Genomic DNA, 15,721 nt, shown 5'->3' with positions numbered 1-15,721 from the left:
GTCAGCGCCAACTGCGTCGTGTTCACACACTACGCGGGCGACGTCGCCGCCGTCGTCGATGAGCACTTTGCGCGCGCTCTCGCCATCGATAAACCCAAAGGTAAGTACATTAATTTTTAAAGCTTATAAAGGGTATATTTACCAATGCCCTCCAAATGGACGTTAGTATTATGAGAGATTGTCTTCATCATGCGATCATGGATGGATGTTTGTTAGAGTTTGTAGCCTAAAAGGCGGATCGGATTTGGATGAATTTTGGTATAGATGTAGAGAATAACCTTAAAGAACACATAGGCAACTCACTTTAATTTTATTTAATTCCACGCGATCGGAGTCGTGGGCGAAAACTAGTGAACTATAATAATAATAATAATAATAAAGCCTTTATTGCTGAAGATTCTTTTTTTTAAATTCCTTGCACAAGACCTCGCAAAATTAGCTTTGCGAGTCTCGCCGTTTAAAAAATTTTAAAAACAAGTGATGTGATGTATCACATGTACTGTACGACGGCGACTGACGCCTGTGGGCCGCCCCAGCTTGCAGTTAAGCAAGGAAGATCAACAAGTAAAGCAGTAAATAATTAAATCGCGTCATTTCTCTCGACCAAGAACGTTTCAGTGTCTCGCCGCAATGGGCAATGGGTCGAATATATGCTTCAATAAAACTACCGTGCGTTTTCCTTGACCGTTATAAACCCACGCTGCCTTTAAAATAAACCATAAAGTCCTTCGTATTTAATGAAACTTTTTGTTATAAAAGGAAATGTGAGTTAGTAGCGTAGTAGGGAGGAGGCGCGGGGTCGCGGGCGGGGGGTCCGGCCGACAGGGGCCGAATGCCGCCGGCAGATCAAACGGCCGAAGCTAATTAGTGATTCCCACCGAGAAAAACACGTTGCCCTGTCCCCCTGCGCCCTGTCCCCTGCGCTCTGCACCCTGTCATCTGCATTGTGCGATGCGCTCTCTTTCTGTGAACCGATATGCCGATGTAAAGTAAGATCTTGTGTAAACACAAATCTTGCCCTCACATTGCACAGACCTCGTCGTCTACTAAAATGAATCGGACATGCTACAGTCATCCTAGATATTCTATAGATAAAAGTAAAGGCTTTAATCGGGATTATGGTAAAAGGTCGGTCGGGTATTTTATTATTTTCTGTCACCCAAGCCCTAGCGGCAGCCATGCGACTAGACCTTCAACGATATACATTTTAAGTCCATAGGTTCATGGTATTGTTAATAGAAAAGACCATCTTCTATTCTAATTTTGATTTTAATATTTAATTCATCGTAAGTTTGTCTGTTTCACATAATTGCGCATATTTACTGCAAAACGCGGAAGATTTTAATACTATAGTCGTTACCTTAAGAAGAAATAATTGAATCAATTACTTGGCATTATCTAGTCGTGCTGTAATAGTGAGTGGTAAGGCTGTGTCTACACTCTACACTGCCCTCGACACATACATATGTTCCTACACGGCTCTCATTGGACAGCAGCATTGATTCCACCACTAAAACTTGTTCAAAGACATCGCTAGCTTAAATCTTTTGTCGAAAAATACATATTATTTTATTTATTTCCGGGTGATGAGATTGAATACTTTCATCAAAATTAATATCCTCGATGATTCCGAAGTCTTATTCGAATTAAGCTTTTATGTCCAAATTGAATTTGTATTTAAACTATCAAGCAAATACATCTCGTTGTGTAATAAAAAAAAATCGTTTGTGTAGATGTGTTTGAGTTTGAGAGGTATGTCGTCGACTATAAAAACGTGTAGAATTCCATAAATATGTGAATACCGAAGGAGCTGTTGCCGCTCACTCAGCGCCGCTGTCGCTACAATATTGTAACGTTATCATGCCGCTTAAAGGCGTGACGTACTGCTGACGTCATCAGATACTGGAATTGGACACCTTATATAATTCAGTACCTACGATTACATTGACAACGCAAGGCAATCAACGTCGGCCATGCCATAATGCAGACAACTACTTTCGTATACCCACTGTAATTTAGGTTTGTCTTCATGTAGTAAGTGGCAAGTCTAAGATGTGTCCAGAAAGATCCATAACCCATATAAGAACATATTGCTTTGTGCTGTGGTACGAAGGGCGGAGGGGAGGCGGCTCGAACCGCAATTAAATGTGTCGCAAAGAAGGACCGAGCGCTGATTTACCGCGACCGCGACCGTGTTCCACGAAGCCGCTGAGGATTTTTTCGCACTTCGTCGTACCGGGCGGGGGGGAGCGCGGGGCTCCAGCTCTAGCCCATTGTTGCTGGCCGCGCTGTTTCGGCCCGCGCCACTGCGTGACAACTTGCCGACGAACGCCCGCCGCAACGCTTTTATTTCTCATAATTAGTCAATATTTCGTTATTCTTGAAAACCTTCTTAGGGCTTATATCTGTCCATTTATCTGAGTTTGTCTGTGCTTTTGTTGCCACGACATTCTTTGTAGTAACAGCATGTGCTACTGACCCGTGTCGTAACTAAATGTATTTGATATTAGAGTAACGATGTAATGACCGTTTTTATTTATTTCTTATCGTTAATGTTTTCACTTGACCACCACCACCACCACCACCATCCAACACCTTACCGACAACGAGGCATTCTTGAAATCCGTATCTTGTATTTTGAGCATTAACATGCAAAATTGATACTAACTTCGTAACTATGTTAAAATAGTTATCTAAAAACTCGACGACTAGACGTTCTACCGATGTGTGACAGAGCACGCCTCTGTGGCGTTAGATTTTAATACTCTGAGTCTGTCCGTGTCTGGGGCAGCTGTCCCTGGCCGGCGATTTGTATAATATGCGTTGGATTGTGTCTGAATAAAAGTCGGCACTTTTTGCCCGTTCGATATCAGTTGCGGAATAGATAATGAATATGTATGCAATGCGGTGAAGCGAAGCGGCACTGCGGTGCGCTTCTGTTCTACTGGAGGATTGCTAGCGCGCACTCGGTAGGCACGCTGCCCAGCCGTGCCCGGCAACGGCTTGGCCGTCGCCCACAAGCTCACTCCTCATCAAATCAAGGAACAAGAAGTTCTACTTTGCTTGTCAAAATAATAACTTTTCAATCTGAAAGTTTACGACCATATCAACCTTCAAAAGTTTTCTAAGATTATTTTGTCAAGTGAGATTTGATGAAGAGATATGCGAGGCTTGAACAATGCTCGGATTTGTGGAAGCTCCGGGCACGAGGCGGCACAAGAGAGCTTACAAGAATAACTTAACTTCCCCACTACCCTCCCCCCTCCCCGCGCGCCGCCTCACTCGTTAACTTAGGCACAAGTTACACGTTTACATTACAAGTTCATTGAACACTTTGTTAATTTGGACAGTATATTTATAAAATATGATAATGTTTCGCGGTTTCACTGCCGCTTCACTTCTTATTGACTAGCAAAGTGTCAGAGCGGAGCGAATGATTCGGCATTGGTGGGTAATATTTAATTGTTAATTGCAATCAAATCTTGCCTAACACTGCCCAGCTGTGGGCTGCGGGACACTCTAGGGCTAAAAGTCACCACACCAGCACAAAGTTCATTATATTTTTTCAATGTTTGTTTTCGTTTTATGATAACTTATTCATGTATGCGATTATCCGACGGCGGCGAACCGGTCCGCGAGCGACCGCGCGCCCCACATGTGTCACAAATCCAGAGCCTGTCTTAAGCTATTTAAGGAATGAGTGAATGAATTCAAATTCTCCTAATTGACTGTCGATGTCACTCGCCGTTCGCCGTATGAGTGAGTCTTACTCCCCCCGCGCTGCCCAGCCCCCGCCGTCGCCCGTACGGAGCATAATTAATTAATATGAGACTTGTGGTCAATTACCTATTGACACCGCCGCTGTCACTAGCCGTCGCGCCGCGCCGCGCCTCGCCGCCTGCCCTGTGGACAACGGAACTGGTACAGCTCGTCAAACCACCTGCCATTGCGCATTGTATCTACTTTTTTCGCCAACACTGTTCTTGTCCGTCAGCAATGGATGTCTCTCGTGTCACTGGTCACTGCCAGCCATCGACAACAACAAGCGAGTTTCTTTTCTGTACCAATTTTTGTTTAGCGCCGTATACGAATTACATCTATATTACTAACTCGCGTTAAATAATCATTTTGACTTTTTTCAGCTTACGCTGCCTACACAGGTACTTAAAAATGATGTATGGATGAATTTTAGATCTCATTTCATCTCAAGTTCTAAAAAAAGCGCAAGAGCATATATTTATCTTTGACGGTTTTTTACAATCACCACTTTTTTGTTTGCAAAATTAATTAAAAAAGGCATGTTATTTGCATCGTTGTTTTATTGCTTTCAATATTAATCCTTATCTAAATAAATGCTTTTGTTGTTAGGAGAATTTAATCTATTATAATGTAATAAAGCGTAAACACACATTTTGTGGCGTATGATGTCAGCAATCACAGTATATTTTTTAATTCTTTCTTTAATAAAAAAACCTACACGACACGCTTAAGGCTATATATTTTTACGCTATGTTTACAATTAAAGCACATTACAAACTATATGGTTATGCCCCGTGGTATGAACTGTGCGTTTTATTATGCCATAACACATAAAAAAAAACATACAGACGAATTGAGTACCTCCTTCTTTTGGGAAGTCGGTCAAAAAATATCAGACAACTAGTTGTTCCCGTGCGACTTCATCCGCATAAAATTATGAATGTTTTATGGTTTTAATTTTAAGGTTTACATTTGTCTAATAATCAATTGCAAATGTCAAAATGACATGACATGATCACAAATGGCAAGGTTGCCATTGCTTTCTTAATGTTGGTAGCTTGTAGTTGATGTTCCCTTTCCCAGACGAAGATTTTTTTCTAATTCATTTATTTAACATCAAAACCCCAAATTTAACATCGTAAAAATCTATAGCCTAATGCATGTCGTAAGTTTAGGGCTTTTTATTAAAGAAAGGAATATTCAAAAACATGCTGTGATTGCTGACATCCTACGCCACAAAATAATACCTAAGTGTTTACGCTTTATTATATTAGTAAAGATATAGATTAGTTTTTGATACATTACTGAGTACACACAATAATTTCTTTATTACGTAAGTAAATATGGAATTTATGTCAAGAAGGCCATACTTCCAGTTGCACAAAAATCTATCACTGCAATTTGAAATAGAAAATAAAACAACTCTCAGCAAAATATTTTTAAGTCAATTAGTATTTGACATTTTTTTGAAATCACAATATGCGTTGCCTTGAGAGAATTTCTTGAATTAAAAACGATAACAAATTCTGATTGCCACAGACACAAGATGATTCACATTTTCAAATGTGATTACTGGATCCCCCTACTTCTCAGCGATAAAACGCTCTTGCACTACTTTTAAACATTTTCATCATTTTATTTTAAGGAATAACATTAAAAACCACACAAAATGCGTTAGGTAAAGACGCGAAGTGAACTGACAAGCCTTGTCACCAACTTGTCACTATTACCCTAACATTAAATGTCACTTTTTATTTCATGAAAATGCCAAAAAAAAGCATCTACTATAGTGTGTCTAAATAATTTAGATTAGTTTGACAATTCACTTCAAATTTAGTAGGGATGGTGTGTAAAATCAGTCATGAATCTTATCTATTATTGATTTTTATTCTAATAGAAGTTGGAATCGATAGATTTATAGTTATAACTCATGAAATAAAAAAAACACTGTTTTCTCAAATTAATAATGACCATGACAAATAATGAGAGTAAATAAATGTTTATTACTACTACAGCCGTACGTAATCGAATTGGATTTCGCTATTATTTCTGTCATTGCTAAATTCTCTACATTATAATCAATACTAGAATTGTCCTTTAAATTAGTTAATAAGAAAGTAATAATTTTAGTTGAGTTCGATAATTATTTAAACCGAATATCGATAGTTCAAAATTGTTCGCTGCGTGTTTGTTTCGTCACTACGATACCTGTCTATTAAGTATGGCATATACTTTCATACAAATTGAATTCGATACTTCATATGCGTCATTTATCAAGCTATCTATCTTATTTAGACACACTATACTCTGTGGGAACAGACCATAAACTACGAGCTGCCAACATTAAGGAAGCAAGGTTGCCATGGTTTGTCATCATGTCATGGCATTTTGACATTTGAAATTGAGAATTTGTCAAATGTTAACAATAAATAATAATTGGCCAGCGTGGTTGACTATGGCCTAGTCACCCTAACTTTAGGGTAGGCTCCGAGCCCCTCGGTGGGGACGTATAGTGAGCTGGTGATGATGAAACAATAAAAAATAAAGTTTTTATAACTTCATGCGGATGAAGCCGCACGGGAACAGCTAGTGTAGAATAATAGTCCTTTACAGTTTTATATTGGACAAAAAGTTTAGTAGATATAGCGAACATAAACAACAAGAGTAACTGAAAAATTAGCAAACAAACTACCGGGCTTAGAAATTTCATCTTACATCAATAGATTTCTGGTATTACGTAGATTACTACTAAGTTAACGCTTTAGATAATAGGGGGAAAAACGAGCGAACGTAAATTTAGAACTTTTAAACTTCACGCGGACAGAGCTTGTAATTTAAATAAATATAATTCAAGTATCATAGTAAGTATGAGTTAAAGGTGGGTATAGTCGTAGTGTGAATGCTAGGTGTAGGTGAAGGTGGAAATGGATGTGGTTGTAACGTGTGTCCATGTGTGCGCAGAGAGTGTGCCGCTGGCGTCGCGAAACCTGCCAGCTTCGTTCTTCAACGCGGCGGCGTGCGGCGCGGGCGCGCCTGGCGGGCCGGCCGGCGCGCCGGGCTGCGGCCTCGAGCTGTACGAGTACGACCCCTGGCACCAGCCGTACGGCTACGCCCGCGACTACCAGCACGTCGGCTACGGTGGCCTGCTGCTGGGCCGCGGCGGTCTGCACGCTCAGTACAAGCCCGTCGAGTGGGGCGCCCAGCACGCGCACCTCGACCCCGCCGCCTGCGCGCCTTACTCCTACCCCGCCGTGCCCGGTCAGTACCTACCACACACTACCTTGCAACACTGATACATTAAGTTTCAGCAAATTTTAGTCTATAGTTAACTGGCCTAGTGGAAAGAAAGAAAATATTTACCTTTTGGCCGAAAAAATAAAATCACATGTGTATATGTTTCTTCTAAAAAAAGAAATGATCTTATTTATAAAGCTTATTTGATCCCTGGCCACGACAGCAACATAGGCCTGAAAAATGACCTTTGTAACGGAATTTCTGAGTGAAGGAATACTAAAAAATGTCAAATTTTAGACGTTCCTGCAGCGACAGCGCTCACACAGCTCACTGTCTGTTCCACATTCCAGTTCAATTATAACATTTAAAATAAAATATAATAATAATACAATACAAACATGATAGAATAGGTAGGTACGTAACCAAACAAACTGGAAACTTTTGAATGGAGAGGTCGGTTGCGGGCGTTGGGCGGCGGGCTGAGAAGAGCGCACTACCACCGTCTTTGTGCCGGGAGACGTCCGAGCTAATTTATAAGATCAGCAGCGGGTGGCGGAGAGGTGGCGGGGGGAGGACGGCGGCAGATGAAAGCCGCAGGCGACCTCGCATTCCTCCGCCCTCCCCTTGCACACTCATACGATAGTATCGTTGACTTTTTGCTTCGGCCGCTCGCCGCTCGCCGCTCGCCGCTCGTCGCTCGCCGCTTGTTGCTTGCTGTTCGCGTTCTTCGTCTTTTACACCTACCGTTCGGCGCAGCGTGACGGTCACCCTTGTCTGTCTCACACGTGGTCGTGTTCATGTACATGTCATGTTCAGTAGAATATTGGCGAATAACAATTTAGATTATTATAATCATTCATGTCGGAGCTGCCGGCGACTGCGCGTAACAGGCGGCTGTGGCTGGGACGGGCCGGGACATTTGTTGATACAAACAAACGATATAGAGCGGCGGCACCGTGCGGCCTTTGAAATATTTTCTTTGCTCAAAGAGATTCCAGGCGAGTTGTGAATTCTTGAATAGTAATTATTTAGCGGAGAGGCGTTGTCGTTTGCCGTCAGCTCGAATGAATCGTGGCTGCAGGCAGCTTGTCACGCGACTGCTGCTGCTGGCCGCTGGTGCTCGCTTGGTCCCGCGGCCCCGACCTGCAGCGGCCCACTGTCAGATCGTCCGCACTAATCCACTGGCACCGTACCCCTGCCGCTTTGTGCGCGCTCAGGGGATCCCTTTGTATAGAATTGTTTCTTTGTGTGCATTTGATTTAACCTTCTCCCAGATTGTTTAGTAATGAAATTTCGGATGCAGGAAAACAATACGATCGCATTTTACTATCGACTACCTACTTACTTAGTCTCTGACCGGTTTCACGGTTTCACTTGGGTGCTTTTAGCAGAACTTATCACAAATGTTGATCTGGAACCAAGTCGTAACAAAAACGTTTTCTCTGTTCATATTACATCGACGGCGTAGTCCATCGAGATCAAACTAATGATGGGAAATGAAGGGATTTAAATTATATCGAAAGCGCGTTGGCAGGCCGCACTCGCTCTGCATATTGCATATTGCCCCAGTCTTATTACCCTCCTACTTGAAGCGTACGCATCAGAGGGCAGGGCCCTTTATTACATTTATCCTGCAATTCCAAATGTAATGAACCAAATTCCTGACATTATAAGGATAACATTAGGGTTAGAATATGCTTTTTTATAATTCCACTTAAAATATTTTTATTACTTAAATATTGACTACGAAGAACAGGTTCAATATGATTTAAAGTTTGTTTAAAAAGTTACTTTCGATTGTTTATCTTAAATGATGAACCATTTCGCTGAATGGCTACGTGCGCGGCGGCGGCGGCAGCGGCGGCGGCCAAGCCGCGCAAAAACCGCGCGCGGCGACTTCAAAGCCGCCGGCTCCTGTTCTAATGACGGTGATTAAAATTAATTTGCACCGCGAGGGACGCGCCGCCGAATTAAATTCCTCAACCTCTTCCCCTCCCGAACCGCCTGCCCCCCGTGTTCCCCCGCGCTCCCGCGGACGTCGGATGCGCGCCCTCCGAATAACTCGCGATGATTATTTAACTCGCGCGTCATATAAGAACCCCAGCCGAGCGACAGCGGAGCGGGAATTTCTCCTAACGTTATACATCTATGTATATAATAAATTATATACACGTGAGAGCTACAACACCGCACTGCACGCTGCGCCGCGCCGCACGTAGGCGTCGTGAAATAGTGCGTCCTAATGGCGATTATTTAAAATCGCTAAAACCAGCGCAGGAATAGACTACATTTTCCAAAACTTTGGTTGTTTTCGATTTCTATCTATGAATACTTATGACATAGAAGTTCCGTGGCCCGCTATTTTCTTATTAATTAATTCCGTTACAAATTGTGTAGCAAGTTGCAAGTGTACCGCAATATCTCGTTCTCGTATTAATTACTTGGTTATGTTTAGCATAGTAATAGTGAAAAATGTAAAGATGGAACTTTCACAGAAGAGTATTCTTGTGACGTATCAAACTTGAGCCGCCGCGTCGCCGCAGCGTCACCACCCCTCGTGTCGTCTTCTGTAAACTTTTATTGCTTGATTAATTTGTTATCTCCAGTTCGCGCTGAAATGGTCCTAGTTTTATTTACCGGTATACAATGTTTATTATATAAATACTGTGTTTCCCCACTGTGCTGAGTCCCAGGCTCCCAGGCCGCGAGAGTCAACCAGCCCGCACTAGCAATGGACGCATGCACTATATCTATGTATTAGTGTGTTTGCGACATTACTGTGGGCAGACGGGCAGAGAGGGAGGCCGCGCGCCCTCGCGTGCGGCGACATACGCAGGGGGAGGGACGGCTCGGCATTTTTAATATGAAAACGTAGATGCCATCGAGTGATATATGTTTAGTAATTCCTTCCGCGGAGCAAAATAATATGGGGATAGTGTTGTGCCTAGCTGCCAAGCGGCGCCGTGCATACGAAGCGGTCGTACCGCGTTCCCTTGTATGGATTGTAAGGATTAATTAGGATCGCGTTACGTTTAGTTTAATCCATCGGTGGCATTTTATTAACAACAGCCCAGGGAATCATAAATATATTAAATATTTGAAAGAATATATAACAAAATACTGATGTTATTTTACAATTCAAGAGAATTTGATGATGATAATTGATGATTTACAAAGCTGAATGTAATACGAGTATAAACGTAGACAACCGAGGGCCCATAACACCTTACATATGTTGTCAGTTTGAGACATATTGTCATTATCGATATCGATAAAGTGCCGGTTGTCGCGGACCTTCGCACGGTCGCCGGAATGTGGGGCCGCCGCCGGCGAAACCTTTTGAACATGGCGGCTGCGGGGCGCGGCGGGGCGGGGCCGGGAGGGGCGGGGTCCAGCGGGCGAGGGCGCTCTGTCCTCCGAGTTAGTCCGGGCACCGTCCCATTGAAGAGGAATTAGATTCAATTTGCCAACGTCATCCTGCAACTCAACAAGAATTGCCCCATGTTACTGGCGCCTACACAAGCTACTTTCTATTATAAGTCCTGTTAAAATCGGTCCGACCATTTCTGCGATTACTCGGAAAAATTCCGGACTTGCGCCCAGACAAGCAGATATAAAAAAATATTATACCATTTGTACGAAATACGATTTGTATTAATAGTACGTTCAAGCGCGCTATTTATTGAGTGTAGATATTGTGATATCATAATTAGCAGACATAAATGTGTCTTCTGTAAACATTGTCTACTGTACCTACATGTCTCACTCTGAAAATTATCTCACTGCTGTCTATTGTTTTTTTAGAAAATTAATGTTGTATAGTATTATTGTTGTAGCGGCGTTTAATTACTATTACTGTATGTATTTATTACATGACGTGCTTTATCATACTAGTTAATATTATAAATAAGAAAATTTATAGTTTCGTCTTAATAAGATAGATTAGTTTGACATTCCATTTGAAATTTAGTAGGGATGGGATGTGTCAAGTCAGTCATGAATCTTATCGATTTTCGATTTTAAATTTTTATTTATAAAAGTTGGAATCGATAGATTCTTAGTTGTAGTTCATAAATTAAAAAACACTGTTTCACAAATTATAACGACCTGCGGGACCATTACAAATAATGAAAGTAAATAAATGTTTATTACTACTACAGCCGTACGTAATCAAATTGGATTTCACTATTATTTCTGTCATCACTAAATTCTCTACACTATAATCAATACTACAATTGTCCTCTTAATTAGTTAATAAGAAAAAAATAATTTTAGTTGAGTTCGATAATTATTTAAACCGAATAAATTGCGAACAATTATGAACTATCGATATTCGAACATAGCGAACTATGCGTGTTTGTTTCGTCCCTAAGATACCTGTCTATTAAGTATGGCATTTGCCTCCATACAAATTGAATTCAATACTTCATATCAAACAACACGACAAACTATAGGTCCATGGATGGTTGTTTGTTCGAGTTTATAATCTAAACGGCTGAACGGAATTTGACGAAATTTGGTATATTGTTTTTTTTTAATAATTTCACGCGGACGAAGTCGCGGGCGAACGTTGGTACTTAATATAATTGTCACACAACAGAGATTGTGACGTAGACATTAATGAGCTCCTAGAGTCACGGGGGCGCTGCGGTGCGCTGCGGTGCGCTGCGGTGCGCTGCGGTGCGCTGCCGTCTTCCGCCGCGCTGCAACAGCGTGTGGTAGAGGCTCCTTGCATTTCGTTGAAACTTCCCCCGCATATTCTATTCTACAATGCGATTGTCGTTATTGATGTAAAGCCTTTGTTTCCTAAGCATGTGTAAAGCGCCATCTAGCGAAGCAAGGCGCACTTGTCACACAGTAGTCGCAAATAGTTAGGGCGACGGCACTCGTTCATTCGATCGGACATTGTTTGTTCCCGTCATTGTAAAAGATGGGAGATGCGCCGCGTCCTGCCGCCACGCAGCCGCGTCGCTGCGCGGTGCGGCGAGCGCGCGGCGCGCGGCCGCCTGCTACCAGGCGAGCAGGAACACGAGGCGGCAACGGGCGGCGGGCGGGGCCCGTGCCCGGCGAAGCAGAGCCAATCGCGGTGGCGTGAGCCCCGCCTTCGGGCGGGCTCCTCGCGTCCTGATACTAAATCATGAGCGATGTCAATTACTGCCTCCTCCCCGTGCGCTGCCAGCGCGCGCCGCTGTCGACGCACTCCACACATTTAATTAATACCTGTGCACCGACAGCGCTGCGACCCCGGTGCGGTGCCAGTGCGGCGGCGGCGGCGGCGGCGGCGGCGGCGGCTTGTGTCTGTAGTCTGTTCTCGTGAGACTCCCTGCGCCGTCTCTATTGGCAAAGAATTGTGTTGTTGTGCTAGCTCTCTCCTCACAATGTATCTGTCGCGGACAGATTATCGAGATCCTAATACATTTTTTTCCAATTCATGTAATGGAAATTAGCTATCGAACAGATTCATCAAAAACCGAGAAGAAAACAAAAATTATTCCAAAAATGAGGAAAGCGACGTAAAAACAAAATGTTATGTTTCAAAACAAAACAAAATCCGATAAAATAGGTACTATGAGCTTAATGCTTAACAAAAAATATGGTGTTCTTTGATTTTTATAAAATAGATATTCTATGAAATACCGGCTGTTCCGGTGCGGCATCATCCGCGTCACATTAAAACTGTATTTGTTGCTTACATTTTGTAAAATTTTGCAATAGCAAATATCAAAATTGAAATGTTTCACTTTTTATTCCTTTTACGCATGATGGTTTTTTGGACTATCCTTACATTTTATGAAGTGTTGCAAATCGATATTTGTCGTAAGTTGAACGGTTGTTGACGTAACAAACGAATCGTAAACGAAATATCTGCAATATCTACTGTACCTATTTACATTTACATGTTACCTTTATGGTTATGTAGCTTTACTGTAAAGACCATTGATACAGTTCATGTAAGAATAGAATATATCAGATATTCTATTCTTACATTTATCTCTCTGCTGTTGCGAAACTGTTGTGTAACCGCAGAGCGGCGCGTGCGCATTGACGTGACGTGACGTGACGTGCGCGAGGGACGTGTGCCGGCGCGGTACAGCACAGCTTTGAGCCGTGTTGTCTCATACCGCAGCGCGCGCCGGCCGCGATGCAATGTGCGCTATGGAAGCTATGGCCGCTATGCCGGCACATCGGACGCTTGAATTAAAATCTATTCAACTGTTGAGACCACACCGACTGTGCCAACCATCGCCGCCGCCATTGAACGGCTACTCACTGTAATCAAGATACATACTTGTAATTATCAGGAATGTATTTGCGGTTCAGAAGCTTAACATAATGAAGACAGGTTATTTTTCGCAAGATCACTACGCTAGCAACACTCATTTTTTCACTATATTTCAATTTCATACGTAAAGTAGGACCATCTTTAGGCATTTACAGACAGTCGTCGGCGCGTCTGCCTCTACTAACATGACGTTATTTATTTATTGACAAATCTTCATAATATATGTAAGCAATTATAATTTTTTCGAAATAATGTCCGAGCAGATATCAACTTTTACGTAAAATGTAATAGTGTGACTAACCAGTAGCACTAGGTGCGTACATGGAAAACATTCGAAATGAAGAAAATACTGCTTCCCGCCGGCTCTGACACCCTGGTCCATACGACGATAACACGACTGTTCTTTGTCTCAGGTCTGGAGGCGCAGGTGCAAGATACTTCCAAGGATTTGTACTGGTTCTGAGGACGCACACGGCGCGCACGTAGCGTGCGGCGTACGCGGCGTGCCCAGCGTGCTCGGCGTGTTCGGCGTGCGGCAGGCGCGGGCTACGGCCGCGTTCGTCGTCTGAACACTGCAAGGCTGTAAAGAAAGACATTACTCTAGTTGTAGGCATAAAGTTAGCTAGCGATCGGTTTAGGCGTAGTTAAGCTTATAGCCGACAGGAGCGGCTCGTGCTGCTCCCGTTGCTCTGCCGCTCCTGTCGAAGTGTCAACCAGCAAGGGGGGGGGGGCGACACCGCGCCACCGCTGATCTGTATTATTGTAAAACAACAATATGATGTTTCACCGCCTGATTTTACAACGCCACACCTTACTTCTTATCAGTTTCAATTAATTATTATTCGCAGCATTGTTGATTTACAATATTATCCCTAAACATTAAAAATTAGCTATTTGCTCGAAATGTAATTCCACAGAATAATCAACATGAGACGTTTTAGTGTTGCTATTGTATATTATAGTTTATGTGGTTGTGGCGGAGCCAGTTGGAACAGTGGTCAGGGTGGTGCGGCCACAGGACGGGCCGTACATACGTATATATACGTATATCTAAAGCAAGGAAAATTGTATTACAAGATTCAAAGTTTACGTTAAATTACGGTTATGCGAATACACATGTTAAAGGTGTAGCTGTCCCATTTCGGCGGAGGAAGCGTAGAGGCCCGCGGACTCATTCTTCACATACCCCCTATAGCTAGTATTGTATTGTGCGCTGTGTCTCTTACCTAATTGAGAGCCGCCACAATGTTTGTATGGCACTATACCTCTCTCTAGACAACCATGCGACATGTGACATGTGTGACGGGGCGGTGGTGGCGGTGGTGGCGGTGGTGGCGGCGGGGGCGGCGGGGACGCGCGGGGTTGCATATGCGAATGTGCCCGGCAACATTCAGTCTTATTATACACGCAGTGCAAGCACACTCATTATTAACAATTCTTTGGTAGCATTCCAATTCAGAGACGCGGCGGGGCGAGGGTGATACTTTACGTACGTAGAGATATATAAAATGTTTAATCATACGGTTGTGTAAGCCGTGCACCAAACTGGTTGCCACAGACAGCCCCTCACGCCCCGCACTCCCCGCACTCCCCGCACGCGCTACACGCCCGCAAGCCGTTAATAGGTATTAAATATATAGACAAGTATGTAAATACATACCCATAGCTAGTAAATAAATAAATAGGTTAGCCATAGTTATATACGTAGATATGTGGCGCTAGGGCGTAAAGTTGTACATAGGGCGTAGAGCGCGGCAGCGATCGACGTGCGGTGTGTGGCGTGTGGCGTGTGGCGTGTGGCGTCAACCGCACCGATCGCCACTACTATGTTGTTGATATCGATGTTCTCCGTGGCGACAGCATCATGTCTGCAAAATGTTTGTATTCATGAATATTGTTTAAAATCTATTGTAATTGCTTATTAGAAATTTAAAAAATATCTCAATTGTAAATGTATATACCTATTACATGTTACTGTAGAGAAGCAAAGCAAGTTGAATCCTATGATTGGCTGGAAGCACACAACATTTACCAAATACATGTTGTAAACACCGATAAGTTTTGGTTTCCTTTGTTTCGCGCATTTCCTTTTATTAATCATGGCATTATATCATGCCATTTAAATAGGTTCAAATACATGCTACATATCAATAAATGTATGCATCTCTAAAAATCTGAAACAATTTAATTGATTTTAATTCATAAAAAAGTTACATAAATTATATAATCGTTTTAAGAACATAATTCGAATTTTAACCGTAACTGGCTAATAAATCTTAGGATTTACAATTTGACAGAGTTTCTGCTTTTACAGTAACAAACAGTTAAAGCGTGTTATCATATATCAATAAACAATGTACTGTATATCATCAGCAATGCTGAGATTATTGAAGTTGTATTAGATGAACAGAAGTTGTGTCAGTGTCTGGTGCGCGCCGAGCCGAG

General features: G+C 42.7%; 1 protein-coding gene across 1 annotated transcript in view; it reads left to right on the top strand.

Annotated features, from left to right (window-relative positions):
* Nucleotides 1-15,204, top strand: part of LOC106100449 (protein vestigial) — an 18,722-nt gene extending 3,518 nt beyond the window's left edge. Inside the window, exons 2-4 of the mRNA XM_013279311.1 lie at nt 6-100; nt 6,721-7,017; nt 13,690-15,204. Coding sequence (XP_013134765.1) covers nt 6-100; nt 6,721-7,017; nt 13,690-13,739 — 442 coding nt within the window. The 3' untranslated portion in view covers nt 13,740-15,204. The remainder of the gene's footprint in view (nt 1-5; nt 101-6,720; nt 7,018-13,689) is intronic.
* Nucleotides 15,205-15,721: the final 517 nt, after the last annotated feature.

Source organism: Papilio polytes, unplaced genomic scaffold (assembly GCF_000836215.1).
Source record: "Papilio polytes unplaced genomic scaffold, Ppol_1.0 DF824303.1, whole genome shotgun sequence".
Lineage (NCBI taxonomy): Eukaryota > Metazoa > Arthropoda > Insecta > Lepidoptera > Papilionidae > Papilio > Papilio polytes.
Note: the sequence above shows the minus strand (reverse complement) of the source record. Positions and strands in the feature narration are given on the sequence as shown.